The sequence below is a fragment of the Propithecus coquereli genome, unplaced genomic scaffold, assembly GCF_000956105.1.
Source record: "Propithecus coquereli isolate 6110/MARCELLA unplaced genomic scaffold, Pcoq_1.0 Scaffold9, whole genome shotgun sequence".
Taxonomy (NCBI): domain Eukaryota; kingdom Metazoa; phylum Chordata; class Mammalia; order Primates; family Indriidae; genus Propithecus; species Propithecus coquereli.
In genome coordinates, this window is record NW_012155284.1 from 6,250,852 (window position 1) to 6,273,185 (window position 22,334).

A 22,334-nucleotide genomic window follows, 5' to 3' on the forward strand; every position below is an offset into this window, starting at 1 on the left:
AAAAAAAAAAAAAAAAAAAAATGTCATTCTAGCTCTGTAGATAGATCAGAGATAATGAACACCAACGACAACTTGACTACTTATTTTTCTATACAGATGAGAGAGATGGAACATCATCTGTCCATGAACAACATGTTGCTCAGTCAGAGCACAAAGCATTAAATCAAAATAACTCACGATATATGATCACTAGTATGCACCTAACAAAGGACAAAGTTTCTCTTGATTCCTCTCATAAAGAAAGTATCTGTACTTAGGACTCTTTATCTTCACTTTCTCCTGGGAGAACCCAATATTCCTTTAATCTAAAAAGCCTAAAAGAGTCCATGTGATTTTAGAGACAGCATATCCTAAGTGGTCCCACACCCATGGGTTAAAGAGGAGAATTGCTGCCATAAACCTACCCTCCTGCTTAGTGACCAATGGACTTTAGTCTGACATGCTATCGTCCTGCTGGGTGAGGGCTGGGTAAAAGATCTGAGGAAGCTCTGGGGAGAAAGGAAGTTGATTTAGGTCACTGCTGCTCCTCCACATCCAAGCCAATGAGATGAAGAATTCAAAATTATCTGCAATTTGCCCAGTGATTTCCTGGGAGGCTCTGAGGAAGGGGAACGGCTGTGGTAACAACTTTTTCTCAATTCTGCCTGACCATTTGCAAAAAACAGGTTCCTCTCCCATTAGCCTGCTACCGACAAGACTGGAGTGCGTTGCTAGAAGTATGTAGCATGTGCAGGGGTGAGCATGGTGTGCGTCTGGCTGCGGCTGAAGAGTGGAGCACAGTGTGGAGGCGTCACCCCAGCCCACTGGCCTCCAGGCATAGGAGCTTTGGCTAAACCTTATTCGCTGATTGCAGGCAAGTCTCTCCCTGGCCATCCCCAACTCCAACAACTCTTTAGAATTGCTGGCCCATTCAGGTACCTTCTGCACATCAAATCCCACATCCGTATCCCAAAGCTGATTTCCAAGAGAAGGTGCACAAATAGACTAAGTCTGGATCTTACCTTTTGGCTTCCTCCAAGTGGCACAAATATTCGTAAGCGATATTCTGCCGCCTCCTCTCATCCATCTCCTCTGCAGAGAGCCTTTCATCGTCCACGATAGCTAGAAATAGAGGATAACAACACATGACTTATAAAGGCAGTCTTCATTAAATAAACACCTGAGACAATCAACTAGAAAAAAAACTCATACGCAGCTCAACACTGAACACTCAAAGACAGCTGTACTGAAACATCAAGCATAGAGAGAGATTTGTCTTTGGATTTTACAATATTCTATTATTTCTAAAAAAAAAAAAAATACTGAAGTACGGATTGAAATTATTAATAGAATGAGAATAGTAATCAAATTTCATGCACATGATGCCATAGGATTTGGACGGCCTCAAATCAATTAGAGCATTGTCTAACAGCAACAGTTTTAGTCTGCAAGACTGCAGAATTGGTCCAGTGGCTGAGCTTGGAGGCAATGCCACCAGTAGCATCCCACAAATCCTGGTATTGAACAAAGAATCTACAAGTACTCATCATCATTTTCCAATCCTTGAGGGAATCGAGGCCTTATATCCAACCCAAAAGACCAATCAATCCTATTTTAGGGATGCCAAAGTCTATAAAATGTCTCCCTCACCTATTTCTTGGCCTTTACAAGGCTAACCTTTCTGGTCAATGGGTATCTGAAAGGAAAAAGCAATGAAGACAGCAAGTGAGTAGAGTTTGAGCCCACACTCTTTATTCCAAATCAAGCCTACTTATCGATTTCAACACTTAGCCTTGCTTTTCTGTAGAGAACACCGCCTCACCATTTCCTGACGGCACTTCCTCTGCCCACAGCCTCAACAGCATCCAGGCAACCATGGGAACTGTCACATCAGCCAACTCTTCATTATTTACATAACAACACTCTTTTCTCATAAAAAGGACTCCTTTTCCCTCCTCAATCCTGAGCTTTAATTTTGGTAGCCATAAAACTAATTACTCATCTAATGAGGACAATGTGTGCATGTGTACACATGCATGCAACAGGGATGTGGCTGTTTTGTTTCCAAGCTCCCAGCTCCAGTCAGCCATCTCAGAAATGGGACCCCCTGGTCACAAGCAGAAGAAATAAGGATGTGAAGGTCACCCGTTCATCTCTAAAGAAAGCCATGCTAACCCTATGCCCTGCTGAGGAGAAGTCAAAATGATCACCCTGGCAGACACAAGGAATTAAAGCCAAATTTTGAACTCTTACTGAAGCAAGTACAATGCTAAATACTTAAGATCTAAAAACAATACTAAGCCTTCAAAGAACTCAGAAGAAAAGGGAGATTAAACTTACATCAATATAAAAGACGGCAAAATACCATAAGCACAGAAGCATATACTAGATGCTTGTTTATTGAGCCCTTTCTTTGTTTCACGGCCTTTGGCAAAGGGCTTTCTCTGCATCCTCGAATTTAAGCCTCATGACTCTATGAAGTGGGTAATTTTCCCCACTTTACAGTTGAACAAACAGACTGAGAGGTCATTTGCTCAAGTGAAGAGCAGAAACATTAGGCCCAGAATGATTTGGACAAAATGGAGAAAACAAGAAAAGCGTGGAAGAACTTTGGGAAATGTCTCTGTTTATGGATGAGGAAGAAAGGGAACCAGCAGAAGGGGAGGAGGAGAGAGGTGAGATACGGAAGGGCACCAGGGCGGGCTGGAATGTAACAAAAGTAGTGCCCAAAGGGGCAGGAGTTTCTGCAAATGTCCCCAATGCCCCCCTTTTTACCCCTCCCAATTTTCCATCGTGGCTCCATTCCTTAAACAGGGAGACCTCATCCCAGACCAATGATACCAAGAGAGCTCAACAAAGATTGACATTTGTCAAAAGCATCTTCTTTTTTTTAATAAACTCAATCCAAAATAAACTTTAAAAGAGCTCTCATGTTTCAGAAAAGCACAGACAGGCGCTCTCAATCTTGCTCCGCATCTCCACCGCGAGAGCCCAGGCCTTCCAGGTCTCTCCCCACAAAGCTCTTGAAACAGGTCCCGTGGCTCACCCAGCACCCTCCTCCACCCATCCTCCCCACTGGCACCAGAAGCATCTTTCTAACACAGGGTCTGGCTGATGTCATTCCCCCTCTCAAAACCTCTGACGCCTCCCCGTTTCTTACAGAACGGAGTCCTAGAACACTGTCCGTCTCCTCCCCTCCACGAAGCCTGCACTTCAGCCACCACTTCTAGACCACACCACTCCCTTTGATGTTCAGCGCCTCTGCTCCCCCGTCTGGAAAGCCATTCTCCTACCTTCTACGTTTGACACCTTTGACATCTTCTCAAGCGAAATTCCATGGATCTGCGAGTCTGAACCTATCCACTCTCCTCAGCACCTGAGTTCACATTATTACATCACTCACGAGAAAAGCCGCCCACTGTCCAGCAGTCTGTCTCCCTCTCCAAACCGGGGAGTCCTCAGAGGAGGAGACTGCTTTGATTCCTCTCCACACCTCCCTCGCGTCTGTCAGGGCTCCTTGCACACAGACGGCATTCCACACGTGCTGAAGAAGTACCTTCCAGTGAATCCTTCTAAGCGAGCTAACCACTATCCTAGAATGAACAGACTTTGAAAACCATGATTTTCTTACCCTGGGTTATCTTAGGAGACCTGGCACTGCCACATCCCATCACCTAATCCTCCATCTCCACTGTTCTGAACAGTTCCTCCCCAGGTGGCCCATCACGTCCGATTTCTTATTTTAATTTCAGTTTAAAGACTATTTCTCATTTCTGACAGGGTATTTTCATTTTATAGTACTATCAGGCACACTAAAGCTTGAAACCAAAATAAAACTCCTTGTGGGAGCCCACAGGTTCGTTCTACCACCCCCTACTCATAAGTGTGGACGCCGGGCTCACGCTCAGAAGGCAGTGCCCTCCCTGCCTCCCTTCCTGGCTGCCAAACTCTTCCAGCCTCAGAAAGCCCACCGAGGAGGAGGCCCACCTGGCCCCTGGCCTCTCCCTCCACCTGCATCCACAAACCACACAGGAGTCCACCCGCCCAGGAGAGCCACTGAGAGGCTCCCAAACTCTGCCATCGCCCTATCCAAGTAAAAGGTTTTATTTAATGCATGAACTAAAACACTGCATCCACAAGGTTTTAAACTGCAATTGCAACGTATTGACCTTGGCTAATGGGATCCTATCTATCTTCAAGGCTCGACCCAAGGGTCCCCTCCTTCCCAAAGTCTTCCTGATGGTCCCCACTCAAAATACCCTCTCTCCTGACACCTTCTACACTGCCTTGGTTAACAGTAAACTCCTAGAGGACTTAATTGGGTCCTCGTGGTGCATCACAGTTCCCTGCATGGGTGGCATGCTTCATTAAAATATTTGAACAAATAAAATCTCTTATCAGAAAATGCTAATGAAAGGGTTTCAAAATATCTATGTGGGGTAATTTTGCCTATTACACTGAATAAAATAACAGTGCGGTTATTAATGGAGCAAATATAGTACAATTCCATAGACTTCACTCAACTATGCTCAATTCATAGGTTGTATGTGCCAGGCATGAGTCAAAGCACCAGAGGTAGATAGAGAACAAAACAAACACAAAATATTTGCCCTCAGGGGGCTTCTTCGTGCACATCCCTCACTTGTGACCTTCCACACACCTGGCCCACACACTTCAGGCTCACTTTACTTCAATCAGTGGTAGAGAACACCTTTCATGACCTATTGTCAGAGTATAATTCAAGGTCGGGAGTGTGAGAAAGTCTTAATAGCAAAAGATCCTTCTGGGCCACAGAGGCTGCCTGCAAATATTTCTGCATTACTCAATATTTACTAAGTAATGACTTCGATAAGAACCAGTGACAAGGATAATAACCCTGCCATTTAAAGATCCATCATGGAGTTAATAAAATAATTCATTTAAGATATGACTTTACCACCTATAAAGCATTTTTCCATAGTTATTGTGTGGTTCTCAATCACCCTGAGAGATAGGCACTAGCTCTTTTTTACAAATGAGGAAACCAAAGTCAAGCAAGTGAAAGGGAAGGCCCATGGTTATTTGCTGGATTAATGGCAGAGCCAGGGCTGGAACTAAGGTCTTTCAGTGTCATGGTCTTTTTTTTTTTTTGCTTTCTACAGTTGAACATTTATTATTATTTTTTTAATTTATTTTTTAATTTCAGGTTGTTACAGGGGGAAAAACACTTGGTTACATATATTGCCTTTGCACTGCTCGAGTCAGAGCTACAAGAGTGTCCATCCTTCAGCACACATCCAAAGGAAAAAAAGACATTCTATAATAAAGACACCTGCACTCAAATGTTTATAGTAGCACAATTCACAACTGCAAAGATGTGGAAACAACCCAAGTGCCCATCAGTACATGAGTAGATTAATAAAATGAGGTATATGTATACCATGAAGTACTACTCAGCCATAAAAAATGATGGTGAATTAATATCTCTCGTATTATCCTGGATGGAGCTGGAGCCCATTTTTCGAAGCGAAGTATCACAAGAATGGAAAAACAAGCACCACTGTACTCACCACTAAATTGGTATTAATTGATCAACACTTATGTGCACATATGGAAGTAACATTCATCGGATGATGGTAGGTGCAAGGGGGGTGGAGGGAATGGGGTAAATTCGCAATCCTTATTCTTTGCCCAGTGCCTCCTGCTGCTAAATCCATTAATAAGTGAGCCCAGGAAGGTACCTGTCACTGCCAAACCCAAGGAGGTCATTTAAGTGGCTTCAAAATTCCTTTTAAAGTAACTTAATTAACTGTGATCTCCTCTAAAGTTCATCTTTATCTGCTGCCTTGAACCCCAAGAAACACAAAGACATTGTAAAGAACACAGCTCTCTGATGTTTTAGTAACTCACAAAATGCCATTTGTAGCTTCAGTTGACATTGGCTAAAAAATTTCTAGGGAAATTAATGACAGAGCTTATTCAGAGATTTAAGGAGCAGAATGAAAGTGAGTCAGTAGAGAAGGTTTTGAAATATAAATCAGAGATGGAAGGAACCTTAAGGAGTCCACTTCCCAACAAAAATCCAATGTAACAACAGCCCGAAACCTACCTCATTCAATGAGGAGTTGACATGGTCACCGTTTAATTTCCCCACTCCCTACCTGCTCCCTATGCATACAGAAACACCAAGGCCACCATATCCTTTGTAATAAAATTTGTTTGTTCAACAAATATGTGAGTGGCTGCATGGTGCCAATCTGTTCTAGGGACTGAACACAAAGTGACAAGGATGACTCATAAGGTTTCTCACGAAGGTTTTATTATAGTTAGAGAATTGAAAGTTTGGTATAATTACAAGATGCTTAGATTGGGGGCAGGGGGGTATACTGAAGGGTCTGTGAGAGTCACCAAAACCAGAGCTGGGAATCCGTTTTATAAAATGGTATTATTTAGGGTGTGACTCTTTAAGGAAAAGCAGATGACTAGGAATACGATAGGGATCATCAATTCATAGAAATATGCCCACAATTTAGCATTTTCAGTACATGTGCTATTCAAAATTTCCACAAGAAATCCTAACTATCCTCAGGTATAAAATTCGTTTCAATTGTGTATTGAACCATCTTCTAAAAGTTGCAAACTGCTTTTGCCTGCAAAAAAAAAAAAAAATACCTAAAAGAATATCTCCTCACTCTCACAATTTAAAGAACAGTTACCAGAGACAGCATTTATACCCCCAGGCATGCACTAGAAGGAAGAGATCTGATTCTAAGACACTGAAACTGGGGTGCGGGTAGGGGGATGGGATATTAAAGCCGAGAGAACCCAAAGTCCAAGATTTCAAGTAAGTCAATGCACTCAGTAAATCTGACCTGTGGTATATTCTGGCTTCATACCAGCTTCCTGAAGTATTTCACAACTACTTAAGCTTTAAAGGACCACATGATCAAACTTCCCTACACTGAATTTTCTTTTGAAAAATAGGCAAACCTGAGGCTGAAGATGTTAGCAACCCGATGCATATTAACATGCACTCTCAAGAATCGGAAACAATAATAGAGATCACCACCTCCCACATAAAAAACATGGGCTGCTTCATCAAGTCGCTAAAATTAAGAGACACTGTGCATAGGGCCTTGAGTCTTGTCCATTTCTATATTCCTACAAAGGGCCAAGGAAATAGTAGGTGCTCAGTAAAGGCTGCCGAAAGGTGTGCTCAACTTCTTGCTTGAAGGCAGAGATGCCTCATCCCTCCAAGCTTCCTCCTATCTAGTCCACTGCCCTGATAGTAACACAGCCATATTCTCCAGATACTAAGGGCAGGTGAACCTTAAAGCCTGCCCTCCCCATCATTCCTGGAACTTCTCCCGTCACACATTTCTAAGAACTGTCCAAGGTTATAAATCAAAAACACAAAACTTCAGAGGCCAATCAGGTTGGACAAGGCTGTAAGGGACTGTGTGGCTACCTACTTTAATAAGACAAAGCCCTAAATCTTCAAGTCAGCATTAGGGGGAGAATTTCTCAGGGCAACAAACACCGAAACTACAAGTTTATCAACAAGGGTTCAAGTCCCTGACTGGCTACCAATTCCTTCTTTGTTCCAGTGAGGTCACTAAGGCCCACAATAGTTAAGAAGCTTCTTTGTCATAATTATGCAGGAAAACTGAGAAACAGTTCAGGCTTTATGAAAATAATTGATCCTTTTCTGTAAATACGCTTTAAACGTATATGGTGTTAGGATCTACACATGAAAGAGGGTTCCTGAATCCCACTTACATACAAAAGGCCCCAAACTTATTTCCCAAGAATGTGAGTATCATTAATTGAGCACCTAGGCACTGTTTCTACCAAGCTTGGATCTTGAAACCCAGGCCACCTTTTTAGAACTGAACCTCTTTTTTTTTTTTTTTTTTTTTGAGAGAGAGAGTCTAGCTCCATTACCTGGGCTAGAGTGCCATGGTGTCAGCCTGGCTCACAGCAACCTCAAACTCCTGAGCTCAAGCAATCCTCCTGCCTCGGCCTCCCAGAGTGCTAGGATTATAGGTGTGACCCACCACGCCCAGCCTGGACCTCATTTCTAAATCTCACACCTGAGAGGAAATTTCATTTTGGTCCACTGTGCAAATTTGAACAAGAATGTCTAACTTCTTTTTTCACACTCTAGAAACTCAAAGCAGCCTGTGAAAATGCTAAGGCCCATATACAGAGACGGGCCAGTTTGAGGACTGGGATGGAACGTGGGGTCTAGCCAGAACTTTGCTTAATTCGTGAGAAGAATTAAAGGCAGTGATTCCTAGATTTTGGATTATCTTAAACAATTATAATTTCAAGAAGCATTTTGGGAACCAAATCGCCTCTTGCTACCAAGTAGGCACAAGGAAAATTCCATTTGCCCACTGCTTGCTCCTACACACTCTGTCATGCCTGCCCCACACAGATTTCAGTGAAGAAGAATGGAGTGTCAAGTTTCCAAGGCCAATTTTAAGATTTCACCTCCAAACAACAGAAAGTAATTTTAAAATAAATCCTCAGTCTGAATAAGCTTCTGTTTCTAAAAGAAGGGAAATGAACTCAATTCATCTTTATTTGGGTATAAACATTTTATGCTTAAGATGGTCAGTGCAAATATGTTCCAAATTATTTAGAACCAGCCCGAAAATGATTCTCCCTGTTCTCTAAAAATAATGAATATTTTAAAGAGTCAAATGTTTACCTAAATTTTAACACCCCATCGGAATAATGATATTTTACAACTGTTAAACAGACTTTGCAGGAATTATATAACAACAGTCCTCTGGGCTGTTCCCAAGTAGCGAGTCATTGCTAACACCCCATGTCCCTCTCCTCTCAAAAACTACTCAAAATAGTAAAATATCAGAGGATATTTCTCCAAATTGGAAGCTTTAGAAGACAATAGAATAGTGAGTCTTGGCCTAATTTTTGTTAGGAAAAAAAATAAATCACAAATGATCCAAAGGTAAGTGTAAGAAAACAAAACAACCTCTTGGTTACAAGGAGTTTTTCCTATATATGTTTTCCAGTATACAAATCTTATTTTTCTAATCAATGTAAGGTCTTTGTGATTCACACATAAATAGAAAGGATCAACACTTAATGAAAAAATCTTACTATATCAGATATTTTACATAAATGACCTCTTAGTCCCTGCATCCCTCTTTAAGATAGGAATATCCAATTTTCTGATGGGAAACAAACTCAAAGAGATGGGTACTTTAGGCTTAGGTAACTCTCAGATCATAAAAACAGTTAAATGGAAGAACTGGGACTCAAAACAAGCAATTCCAAAAGTTCATGATCTTTCTACTATACTGCAGTGCCACTGCCTCCCTGATGTAGATGTTTGATGACTGACCCAACAGCCATTAAGCTTCTCTGAGGGTGACACCACTGGTGTTACTGATATCTAATCAGCAGATAGATTTATATGAGTTTGTTTCTCCTGCTGAAAACCATATAAAATTAATGCTACTATCTTGAGAAAGTATACGCTTATTTCCCAGAGATATAAAAATCTCAAATATGGCCCAAAGAAAAAAATATTCAGTATTGCAAAATTAGACTATTATCAGGAACACAAGGGTTGTAACAAGACCAAAACAAAAATGAAGCTATTTACATGATACATCATATCAACAAAGCAAAGTCATATGATCAACAAACGCTACGAATGCAATTGAGAAAATTTAACATTTTTTATCCGAGGGATCCTCCTCCATTCTATCCCCTTTCCCCCAAGGTGGTGAATTTCTGTCTAACAAAGATCACCTAATAAAAAGGGGTGTGGCTGAGCAGAAAGTGGGTGTGGCTTGGGGGGGTTAAGTGTGCCTGTAATTGTGGCACGCTCAGTCATGGACTAGTTAACTAGACAGTCAGCTCTCTCATATGTAAAATGGGAATAATGCTACCTACCTTGTGAGGCTGTTGTATGAGAACTTTTTAAAATCATTTTTATTTAATAATTAAATTATAACCAATTATTAAATAAGTTATAAAATGTAAATAATCTATAGATATTTTTATAATAAAGACATAATTTTATAAGCTGGTTTTTCTAAAGATGATTATACTCAATTTTCCCCTTATTCAGTGGCTTTAATGCCCATCTCCTTTATCATCTACAAATTTAATGTAAAGTTATATAAAATTTTAAAACCTACAATTTTAGTTATAAATATTCTTAATTATAATAATTATGTAATGTTATACAATACATTATGATTAAGAGGGAAAAAAAAACCTAGAAGAAAATACCAAATGTTAACAGAATTTGTTTCCAAAAGGCTGACTCTGGGTTTTTTATCTTTTTTGATTCTTATACATTTTCCAAATCTCTATACCATTGACATGTATTACTTTAATATATCTAAATCAGAAAAAAAATTAAATTTGTTTTAAGGTTGAGTTACAGAAAAAAAAATCTATAATAAGGAATAAGCCTTCATGCCAGATTCATTTCGAAGGATGACTTTCAGGCATCTAACTGATCCATTTGAACTTTTAGAAAAGGACCACAGTCACTCAAAATGTACGAATATTTATTCAGACTTAGTGTGCAAAAAAAAAAAAAATTACAGAAGTTCAAAGGCAGCAGAAAGGAAGTGATCAGAAGATGACAAACACCATGATGTTCTATTAGAAGGCCTAAGTGCCTGAATGGATAGCTTGGGTATGACAAGCTAATGAGGGAGAACAGGTAGGGTCAGAGGTGAGTGAAAGGGAATGAATGGAACGGGACCTAACCTGGAGAGTGAAGAGAAGGCTGCAAGGAACCAACATGACATAAAACCTTACAAGTCTAAATTAGAAGTAGGAAAAACATAGTAATGCTTTGCATGGGCAGGATTTGGCAACAGAAAGAACAGGAAGAAGAGGAGCATGGTACGGGGGAAGGAGGAGGAAGCCAACGAGCAGCAGCCAGCTCATTTTGTGACTTCGAAGGTGGAGGTGGAAACCACACATGGCTCAGTACCAGAAAGTCACCCCAGTGTGACAATTTACATAGAGACAAGTTTGTATCATTAAGGGGACAAAACATGGAAGCATTCCACTGTTCTAGGGATTATACTAAGGAGCTGACTTTAAATCAAAACTTACATATGGAGAGAAATTTAATATAACAGACTCATTTAAAAGGCTGTGATGTAGAACAGAAGGGTACCATTAATGCAAACATATGCTGTTTGTTAGTGAGTGTGAATTAACACATGATTCAGGATAGTCAATTTTTTAAATAGTGCCAAAAACTCAGCTCTCAAAGGGATCATACTATGCAAATGGGAATATGTTGACAATACAGTCATGGATCAAGAATACATTTCGATGTGATTACATTCTGGACTAAAGCAGATTAAACTAGTTCTCATTAGCAAGAAGCTTCCTTGGTTTAAGTAGGACATGAAAATCAGCAGCAGTCCACACATTTAGGGTTTGTAGGAGACCGGATGTATGAGAAATCATACACTGCGTGTGGTGCCAATACCAAGCAGCAGGACTTGGACCAAACCAAGCAGGACTTGAGTTCCTTGGTTCCATAGAAGTCATATATATTTATAAAGTGCTATCACATAAATTCTCTCATATGACTGTAACAGCCCTCATCAGACGGACAAGCATTATTACCTCCACTTGACTAAGACCAAAATGGGTTAAGTGCTTTGCTCTAAGTCCCAGAGCTAATAGGTTACAGAGCTGGTTTGTATTTAAAACCCCTCTTTGCTTTTGTTTAGTTTTTACTGAACTTTGTGTTTTGGAGGTACCCTGTTACATCAGAGCAAACGTTTTTATTCTTTTAGGTCAACACCACAGGGAGCAGTAGGAGAAAATGGAATGGCTAATGTGGGAAGGGAGTTGAGTTGGCAAAAGTGAGTGAGGCTTGCATGGAGTTTGCAGGCTGAACAGAATGTATACAATCCATGATTTTGTAAACTACTTGGAAAGCATCTAAAATACACCGAGAACAGCTCTCTCATGGGAAAGAATTTACCCCACTAAGGGCAACAAAGCTGAAAACATTTTGGTCTTGGCTCATGCTTTCATTTCTAACACACAGTACCACTGCTCTCAGAAAGTAGATGGTCCCAAGTTTAGAAAAACAGTGGATGTTCTTATAAACACAAGAAAGACACTAAGGTTTTCAGATATTACAATTCTTTAGTCCAAAGCTCAAAGAACTTTACATAATAGCCAAGTCAGCAACCATCTTAAATATAATCCATGCTGTTCTGCTTCAGACTTAAATAACTGATCCCCTCCAGGCATGTCTTTCTTGGCTGGGGACGGGACCACGGTACTGTGAGTAAATCCCCTCACACCATATGTCTACTGCAGACCACAGGAGATAGCCAAATCATCTGTGTATCAGCCACTAGTTCCTCAGAGGATCTGAATACAGTTTCAGAATTAAGTCATTGTTTCTACTCCACACGAGAGCCCTGCCAGCATTTGTGCAGAAGTGTCCACAATGATGAAGCCAAGCAAGGATGGAAATTTATCCTTATTAATGGTCCACTAGGTACAAAACGCTGGCAGAGAATTATGGAGATGCAGAGTCCTCGACTGCATTCCAAGTGCCTTATAATTAAAACCAGTAAACACAACAACAGAATGTGTTCCTTTTGGTATGTGGCAGAGCCTCTAATGCCTGAACAGTTGCAGAGCACTTCAGGATTAGAAAGAAGGGATAGGGTCGGAGAAGAACCCCGTGCCTCAACAGTTTACAATCCAACAGGAGAAGACACATGTAACAGCAGAGAAAAGTTACAGAAGTTCCTTTGGGAAAAGTACAAACTAATTACAGTACAAAGAACAGGAAAGCCAATCAGGAGAGAAGAGATCACTCAATGATGGGATTAACCAGAGCCAGAAGAGAGTTTGAAGTCAGGTTTGGAAAAGGGGAGAGAAAGGAAGTTGGGTGGGGAAACATCTGGTGGAGACAGGAATGAAGAAATGACACACACATCAACATGCACTTTTGTTCGTCTTCCATCCCACTTCTCTGCCTTAAAAGTCTCCATTTTACGGAAACACCTAAGAGGGCCCACCCTCCCAAAAGTCTGGGCTTCTTGAGGAGAGAAGCAGGGAAACCCCCAGGACATTGTACAGCTGTTTCTATGCAGTGTAGATGAGAGGAGCACAAGTTGTGACATGACAGCAAGAAGACCAGGTGACAGCTCAAAATGAGGGAGCTGGGCAGAAGTTCATTCTAATGATAGAAGTGCTTTCAACACAGTTAACCTGGCACAATTAATAACACACATAACTGCAACAGAACCACATACAGTTCACTGGGCAGCAACTGTTAAGTCACTGATGATATTATAATAATGATTATAATTTAAACATTCAACCAAGCTCATTTTGCCAGTTCACCTGAATTCATAGTCCACACGGACCTGCTTTTCCTCAGGACATGTTTACAGTTGCATCCATGGGAGGTGAAGACGGAGAACAGCTCTAGATCTGCTCTTCAAAATCCTTCCCCGTCTCCTCTCCTCGTGCTCTATCCACTGCCATCCTGACGCCTCCACTTGAGCGGGGCCTTGAGCCGCACACCAGATGGGTTTCTGCCCTGGGAGGTGGGTTCCTCTGGAGTGGTCTCGGGCCACTCCAGACCCTCCCCCAAGCCAGCCTTCCTTCCCTCTTGATACCAGGTCAGGAGGAATTAGAGGTATCTGTGGGGAGATGAAGGGCAGACAGAAGAGGTCCAGCAAGAAAGGAACGGTGGCCGTGAATTCCAGCATACAGAAACCTTGCCAGGTGAGCTACGGGGGAGCAGCTGGTCAGGCTTTGTCTCCTGAACACGCACATTTCCACAGCCAAAGCCAGCGCCAGCCCTTCTCCACCGCACGGCATTTAGCTCACGACAACTCTATGACATCGGTATTACTCCCATTTTTACAGATGTCAAACAGAGACTTGAGACAGCTCAACCTTTTGTCGCAGGTCACAGCCACCATGTGGTGAGCACAGCCTTGCAGTGGTCTGACTCTCAGTGGCCACATCACATCAAGGGGTGAAGAGGAGTACTTGGGGGCACAGCTCAAAGCTCAATCAGCATAAAATCCCTCATCGTTTTGAATTCTAATCCACAACTGATCTGTATTTCAGTAAATAAAAGGTAAGGGGTTCCCATCCCCGAACTTAATAAAATCGGCATTCTGAGAATACGTGCCAGGTGCACCCCAGGGCTGCGCATGGGCCCGCATGCCACCAGCACCTGCCTTAACAGCATGGAGGCCTCAGGCTATGAGCAGTGTCATCTTTAACCAACCAGGCACCGACCCCCAGCTTAGCTCACGCTTGGCTGCACATGTGCAGGCAGCACAGGGAACCCAGCTGGGAGGCATCATTCCTGGGAAGCATCTTATTCAAGGCACTCTACCGGCTTATTCCAACAGTCCTTGACAGATCCAGCTATGCCCCATATCGCTGCCAACTGCTGTGACCCACCAGGCTCTCTGAAAACTTCTTGCAAAATATATGTGACCCTCTTAATGCACTGGTGCTGTCGGCACCCACTGAAACTATATTCACAAAGTAGAAAAGCATATCAAGAGGAAAAAATGTGGGTCAAAGAAGAATGAGAACTTTCTCATTCCATCCTTTTTTCCCCCACATCTTTTTTCAGAGATGGGCTTGTTTTATGGTGGATACTCTAAAGTCTGTTCTTCATTCAAGTTTTGCAATACACTTGGAGAGTGGGTTTACCCCAATTTGGTAGAAAAAACTGAGGAGACCCATTCTTTACACACTCTTGGACATAAACCAAAAAGTTCTTTGGTTCTATATAAATTCTTGCCATGAGCTTATTACTCATGACCTGCCTTTCTCCTTAAAAGTAGAGTGCATGGGAGGTGGAGGGTTAGATCAGGGAGAAGTTAGGTGAAACACAGAATGAGGGTTCTGGTACAAGTTCTGCTGGTAAACATTAATTAACCAGAAGGTTTCCCAAATCTCCTCTAGTCAAAATATTTTAATTACCCCTCTTTAAAAAGACTAAGGGAACAACACAGACACTGAATATTAGACTATTGTTTAATACATTCCTCCAATATTTTTATTTATAAAAATGCTTATTACACTGCACACTAAGAACCAGGTGGAGAAAAAAGTGCTTACATAAAAAGAAAACAAGTGTTAGAGTGGATGTGAAAAAATTGGAACCCTGTGTACTGCTGGTAGGAATGTAAAATAATACAGCCCCTGTGGAAAACAGTATGGCAGTTGCCAAAAAAATTAAGTATAAAATTACTATATGATCCAACAATCCTACTTCTGGATTTATATCCAAAGGAAGTGAAAGCAGAGACTTGAACAGATATTTGTACCCATGTTTAGAGGAGCATTATTCACAATAGCCAAAAGGAGGAAGCAACCCAAGAGACCATAGACAAATGGATAAGCAAAACGTGGTCTATACATAGAATGAAGTACTATTCATCCTTACAAAGGAAATACTGACACATGCTACAACATGGATGAACCTTGAGGACATTATTCTAAGGGAAATAAGCCACTCACAAAAAGACAAATGCTGTATGATTTCACTTATGAGATACCTAGAGTAATCCCAAATTCAGAGACAGAAAGTAGTATAGAAGTTGTCACGGGTTGGGTAGAGGAGAGACTAGGGAGTTAGCGTTGGTTGCACAACAAAATAAAAGTTCTTAATTCCAGAGAACTATACACTTAAAAATGTTTACAATGGTAAATTTTATGTCTATTTATAGACTTAGACATATATGTCTATGTACATAAAACACCACGGTTTTATAATAGCACTATCTATATCCCAGGTACTGTTTTAAATTCTTTGTAAATATTAACTCATTTAATCTTCACAACAGCCCTATTATCATCATTTCCATTATTATCCATGCCCAGAGTCACACTACTGGCAAGTGGCAGAGCTGAGATGCAAACACTGGCATTCGGCTCCCTCACCTGGCGCTTAACCACTTTATGCTGCTGTTTCTCAGCAAGTGAGACCGCCAGGAACGTGGGATTCACCAATCATCTCACACAGACACAGTAACAGACCCTATTGCTCAGATACCAACAAGAGAGTCCTAAAGACACCAGACTGCTCAAACCTCACCATGATATATTTAGGGCTATCCAAAGGGCTCACCACATACAGACATACCTTATATCAAATTGAGCCTCTTTAACCAATTTCACAGAACCTGAGAGTTTTAAGTTAGAAACGCATCCCTCTCTGTTCTAATTCTCTTTTTGAAACAAAACTACAGCTAAACTACTCCAGAAAAGATGTAAGTTTGCTTTCTTATATTTTGTATATTTGTATTTTTTTGTGTACTTCAAGAAGTACATAGAACTGATGATGCTCTATGAAAGAACCGTATCCCAGGAGGCCGTGGGATAGAGGTTCTAGATCTGGCAGGAACCACCTTGAGCAAGTCATTTATTTATCCTGTGTAGTTCTGTCTTCTTCATCTGCCAAATGGATAGATAATTTTAAATCTTTCTTCTTTTAAACAGTATGAATGGCTTAAGATTAGCTCAACACATAGGGAAATACTTTCAAAAAGTTAAAAAGCTTAGAGAATCCAGCCAACCATTCAGACGGTTGTTAAAAAAAATAAAAATCTAAATAAAATACTAACAGGTCAATAATGATCACATCTAAGTCTCAAATGTTGCTCCTTGAGTTCCAATCAGTTCTTCATCCATCCGAAAGGCAATGATGGAACATTCACAATATACATAGTATTTCACCTCTGCTCAAAGAAAATGCCTTCCCCTTGTTGTCAGGATTCCACACAACCCTCCCAAGGTCACTTGTGACCCCCCAAGGTCACTTGTCTTGTCACTGGGACAAGAATAAAGCAGACCAGATAGCTAAGGCCATAAGGACAAATGTGAGCTCCTCTAGCCTTGGGCTACAATGTCTCTGATTTTTTTTATTGTATTTCTCAAGAACAAGAGCATTTTATTACATAACCTCAGTACAATTATCCAAATCCGGAAATCTAATACTGATACAACACTATTATCTACTCCACATTTAAGGGGTCGCCCCTTGTCCCAGCAATGTTTTTTATAGCTCTTTGTCCCACATATTCAGATGTCACGTGTCCCCAGCCTCCTTTAAGCTGGAACTGTTGTCAGCCTTTGTCCTCTTTGACTCTGTTTTTGAAGATTACCAATGAGTGATTTTGTAGAATGTACATCAATTTAGATTTATCTGATGTTTCCTTGTGATGAGGTTCAGGTTATGCACTTTTTGCACATAAGCACACAAAACGCAGGTTGTGCACTTTTCACAGCGTGATATGAGCAGGCACGTGATGTTGCTTTGTCTCGATATGGGTAATGCTAACTTTAATCACTTGGTGAAGGTGATGTACGCCAGGTTTCTCCACTACAAGCTTACTATTTTCCCTTTTATAAAAAGTAACTTGTGAGACACTTCGGGACTATATATATCCTTTTCCTCCTAAAACTTGAATCCACTAATGTAATCATCTACTGATTTTCTAACTATCATTTCTTCTACTATTGTAAGAAAGAGGCTTCTCTTCTCCCTCATTTATTATCAGTTTACACTCCCATATTCAAATTATAAGAAAAAATACACCAAAGTAGATTTGAAATAGAAAAAGTAAAGATTACAATTTTTCACAAATATCTCACAAAACTAGTCTAGAGATTGCCCAATAAATGTGTTAAACTTTCAGCCATGAACTCTACAACTGAACACTTGCTCTTTGACAAAACTCTGGATGTGATTCAGTCATGAAATGCCATGTCCTGTAGCAGCTGTCATTTTTTAATTTACTAGGCTCTGTGCTAGCAGCCTGACACGCAACTGCTGATCTTCCCAACCATCCTGCTACAGAGACAGCCCTATTTCACAAAGGAAAAGTGCTCAGACAGCTAGGAACTTGCCCGAGGCCCCAGTGCCAGGCAGCTCACAGTTAGGGTGCAAATTCTAAAACTCATGCTCTTTTCATATACAACTCTGTCCCCTCATTATATTCAGAAGCAAAGCTGCACTTTATAGTTTGTAAATCCATCATAACTTCTGCTTCTATATCCATTGCATATGCCAGATAACTATTACGTTGAAATGAGGTTCTATAATGAGATGATTTAAAACTCCAGAAGTTGTTTGTGTATGTTTTCCCACTATAAATCCTGGCACTTCCCACTTTATGGGGCAATAAGTATTCCCACTTTCCAGCCCCTTCCAGAAACAATTTTCAACTGGGACATGGTATATTAAGCTTCCATTGCACATCTCTTCAGACTCAAGCAGAGTAAATCTGGTCTTTATTCCAGGTATTGTACTGTTAGGTGATTTTAAATTTAGGAGAAAAAAGGAGGAAGTGGGGCAACAGCTGAGCAGTGATTCACGTAAGGGAGATGCGTACCTGCACCCCATGTGAAAACGCTTCATCCCAGGGCAAGGTATCATGAGTAGCCAGGTGGTTCCTCATATCTGTGCCACACAGTTGGTGTACTTTGTGTAATAAAGGATTCGCATTCCTTCCCCTCCCCATTACACACGTAGCTTATTCACTCCCATAGCTATTCAGTGGGTTAAGTCAATGCATACGTCTGTATTATCACAAAGACTATAAATGTTATAACTAACCTAGTTTTACTGTGATACCATTTCCATTCAAATGTGATCAGACTATTAGAAGTTAAGACTTCTTATAATAAATCATACCATAGGTTCTCATATTAATTGGAAGGACAAGAAGAAGAGAATTTCATCTTCCACAGAAAAATTGAGAAACAAAGTAGGTATATTTTCAGTGAAGGTCTTGTAGCCCAGATCCTTTTTATAGTTCCCTTAACCTTCTCCACCAGCCTCAGACAACTTTGTATTAATGTCTCATCTGGGTCAGGGGGATGATCACATGGATTCATCGACCTCATCTATGAGTGACTCAGGCTTTGGGTCCCAGTTTCATGTCAGTTCCTTTCCTTCCTCCCATGGCCATTCCCTAGCCAGGGGGTAGGACCCTCCCTCCCCCCATTTTATGGGTAGAACAGCTTTTCCTGGTTACTGGTGTTTATGCAGGGAGAGCTAGGTGCCACTTCCCAATTCCTCAAGGGCCTGAACTTTACCTCACATGCCCTGTTCTGTTGCAAATCCTACTCGTCACTCAGGCTTTGAATGCCCTCTTTATTGATGTCACTGGGGCATTTCTCATCCTTGCTTTCCTAAGGCAAAACTTCTTTAATTTTTATGTCTTTTTATGTGGCTGATGCAAGAGGGATGCTCATCTGCAACAGATCGGTCCACCAAGTTAACCAGAAGGTAGGGAAGTCACAGGTATTAACAACACAGATCATAAAAGGGAATGACTAAATGGCAAGACGTAAAAACCAGCCCAAACATGTGGCCGAGACTCACAGATCCTACCATTGGCTTTGTGAGAAGCAGCATTATTAGAGCTGTACCTTCTCTTACCAGCACACTCACTTCCCCCTGTCTCCTTTGGTTCTTTCTCTCATATTCCATGACTTAGACACAACCTCTGCAAATGTAGCTACGGAGTTAATTTCTGTATTCTCTCCAGGAAAAAAAAAAAAACCTACTGAAATGTGACAGACAACATCTACAGAGGAATGTGATTACACAGGAGGAGGAAAAACCAAAGGGAGGATGATGACAGCCAAAAAAAAAAAAAACAACAAAACAAGCATGTTAACCACTAATGAGCACTTACGCTTGTGCTAGACATTCTTCTAAGACCTTCACACAACTAATTTAATCCTCACAAAACCTGTGTGAGGTAGGTACTACTATTGCTACTTATCCAATGAGGAAACCAAGGCTCAGAGCCCCAGGACACTGAGCGCTCATTTGTGGGCCCTGGATTAGCACCAGTGCAGTCCTGCTCCAGGGCCAGCCCTTAACCATCAGGTTGTGCGGCCTCAGGACAGCTGTGGTCAGAAGGCAGTAGCGGGCAGCGTGCCCTCACCACTGACAGCCTGGCCGGCCTAGAGTTCCTCGGCAGGTCAAAGAAATGAATACACAGGACCGCACTCAGGTGAGACTCAGGTAACACGATTAAGCCCTAGCATCTACAAGTCAAGAGATCACATACAGAAATAAATACATTATCCTTCAAAATAGCCCCCTGGAAGCTCTCTGTTCATTTCAACTTGGCAGCCATCGCTGAGCACATCTTTATGTGCCTCCTTTGGAATGCCCTTCAACTCAATTATGCATTTCTTTTCACTATCCTTAAACTTGGCCCTCAAGATGGATCAGGTTTGCAAACAACCAGTAGTCAACCTGGGCCAAACCTAGAGAAGGAGTAGCAAAATAAAGGTTTGATTACTTTCAGGTTATCTTTTCCTTCCTGGTTTATAAAATGATTCTGCTGGCAATTAAGAGCCAGTAACAAAAAACCCTGAACCACAGGAGTTGATTGGAAGGATGTTATTTATTGAAATATTTAAGAGCTAGTTTGTTTTTCAGGCTCATGACTTCATAGCTATATCTAACAGGTAAGAGACTTTCTCCTCGGGTTTCTTCTCAATGTGAGGATGACTTTGAGAATCCCCTGGATGGAGTAGGTGAATAGTAAAGCCCTGAGGTTAAGAATCAGGCTCTGACATAAAACACCCTGGATTCGAAACCCGGTTCTGATACTCACTGATCTGTACACTGCAACTCTCTCATTTGTAAAATGGTCTATCATCTAATTAGTCAGGGTCCAAGCAGGCAAGAAATGGTACTCAAACAGTCTAAGTAAGGGAAAAGTTTAATAAGACAACTACTTACGAAGGCATGAACAAGTTAAGGGAAACTAGGAAGGACTGTGGGGTACCCAGCAGCTTGCAGAGAGCCACGGCCTCCCCTAGGTCTGAAAGGGCAGGGTAGCTTTTGTGCCTTTTTTAAAAAAATTTAAGTGGTTGCAAATTTTGAGGAGGATTAGTTGCCAGAATCCAGCAAGACTTTAGCTGTAACAGCAGTCGTGGGCGAGGACCACTCTACAGGAGCTGTGGCTTTCAGCAAAGGAACTGCACCACCATGAACTCTTAGCCTGGGGAAACACCCTGATTTATCACCCAAAAGCCAGAGGGTGAGGGAGCCCATAAGGGATCCGTAATAGTCTGCCTCCCAGGCCACCAAGCATGGTCGATCAGACGGGCAAACACAGGATCCGGCCAGGTGTCTCTCAAAGTTGTCGTGAGCCAGTCCTAATCAGCACTTACTACATGTTTCTGTCTATCCTAGCAAACGGTAAGGCCATAAGGGCTGGAAGTATCGGCTAACTCACTGCTCAAGCCCTGGCACAGTGTGAGTTACTCTTAACTACCTATTATGAGACTAATTTAAATAATATAATTGTTTGAAAATGAGGTATGATCGGGTTACTGTACAACACAGGAAATAAGCAGAGGGCAGCACCTTTACAATACAGCTCTGGGTCGTCACCTCACCTCCCACCCTGTTCTACCAGCTTGAGGGTATGTGAGGCTCCAAAAACCCCACCCCAGCATAGTAGCTCAGAAACAGAGCAGTCTGAATTTGATTAAAGCTACAAATCTTTTCTAAGTCCACTGAATTTCCTCAATTTGATTATATGAATACAGTTAATTCCATTTGGGAGATAATACAAGCTTAAATGGTTCAACCCAACATGAGTATGTCTACTCTTAATTTCTACTAAAGCCATTATAAAAAAAAAAAGCCATTTGGAATCACCACATATTCCAGGAACTGTCCTGCCAGCAAGGAGGAGACAAACAGTAAGAAAAAAAAAACAAGACTGGTTTCCTTAAATCTGGCATCTACGGTGCATGGCAAACAGGCTAGTGCCTACCTGTGCATATACCACGCCTACTGCACCTAGTCACATAATAAAATACAAGGGAAGTAAGGTTCAATAACAGTCCCAGGAAGATGTTTACCAAATTAACTTATTTTATACTTTAATATATTAATTTTATGTTTTTATATTTATAAAGTAACCAAATTAACTTTTATATTTTAAATGTTAAAAATCCCATAGCAACTCATAAGTGCAATATAGGAATACTTAATTCATTAAAAATCTTAAACAGCACAGAACTACAGAGTAAGAAGTGAGTTGTTCTTCATAACCTACCCATGTCTACTCTTGTCCACATTAGAAACCCCCACGGACAGTTCAGTACAATTCCTTTAAGACTGTTTCCTAAATTTTTATATATGTGTATGTTATTTATGTTAAAATACTAACAGATCACTGCATATGTTTTTATGTAAATAATCTTTTCACTTAATAGATAATGGATAATTCCCATATCAGTACATATAGAGCTACCTCAGTCCTTTTAAAGGCTGCACAGTATTCCTAACATAAATATTTTATAATTTA

The 22,334-nt window shown here is 41.1% G+C and overlaps 1 protein-coding gene across 1 annotated transcript in view; it reads right to left on the reverse strand.

Annotated features, from left to right (window-relative positions):
* The window catches only part of IQGAP2 (IQ motif containing GTPase activating protein 2), a 290,113-nt gene that overhangs the window by 242,925 nt on the left and 24,854 nt on the right, over positions 1-22,334 (reverse strand). Inside the window, exon 2 of the mRNA XM_012664485.1 lies at positions 1,002-1,101. Within this exon, the coding sequence (XP_012519939.1) occupies positions 1,002-1,101 (100 nt within the window). The remainder of the gene's footprint in view (positions 1-1,001; positions 1,102-22,334) is intronic.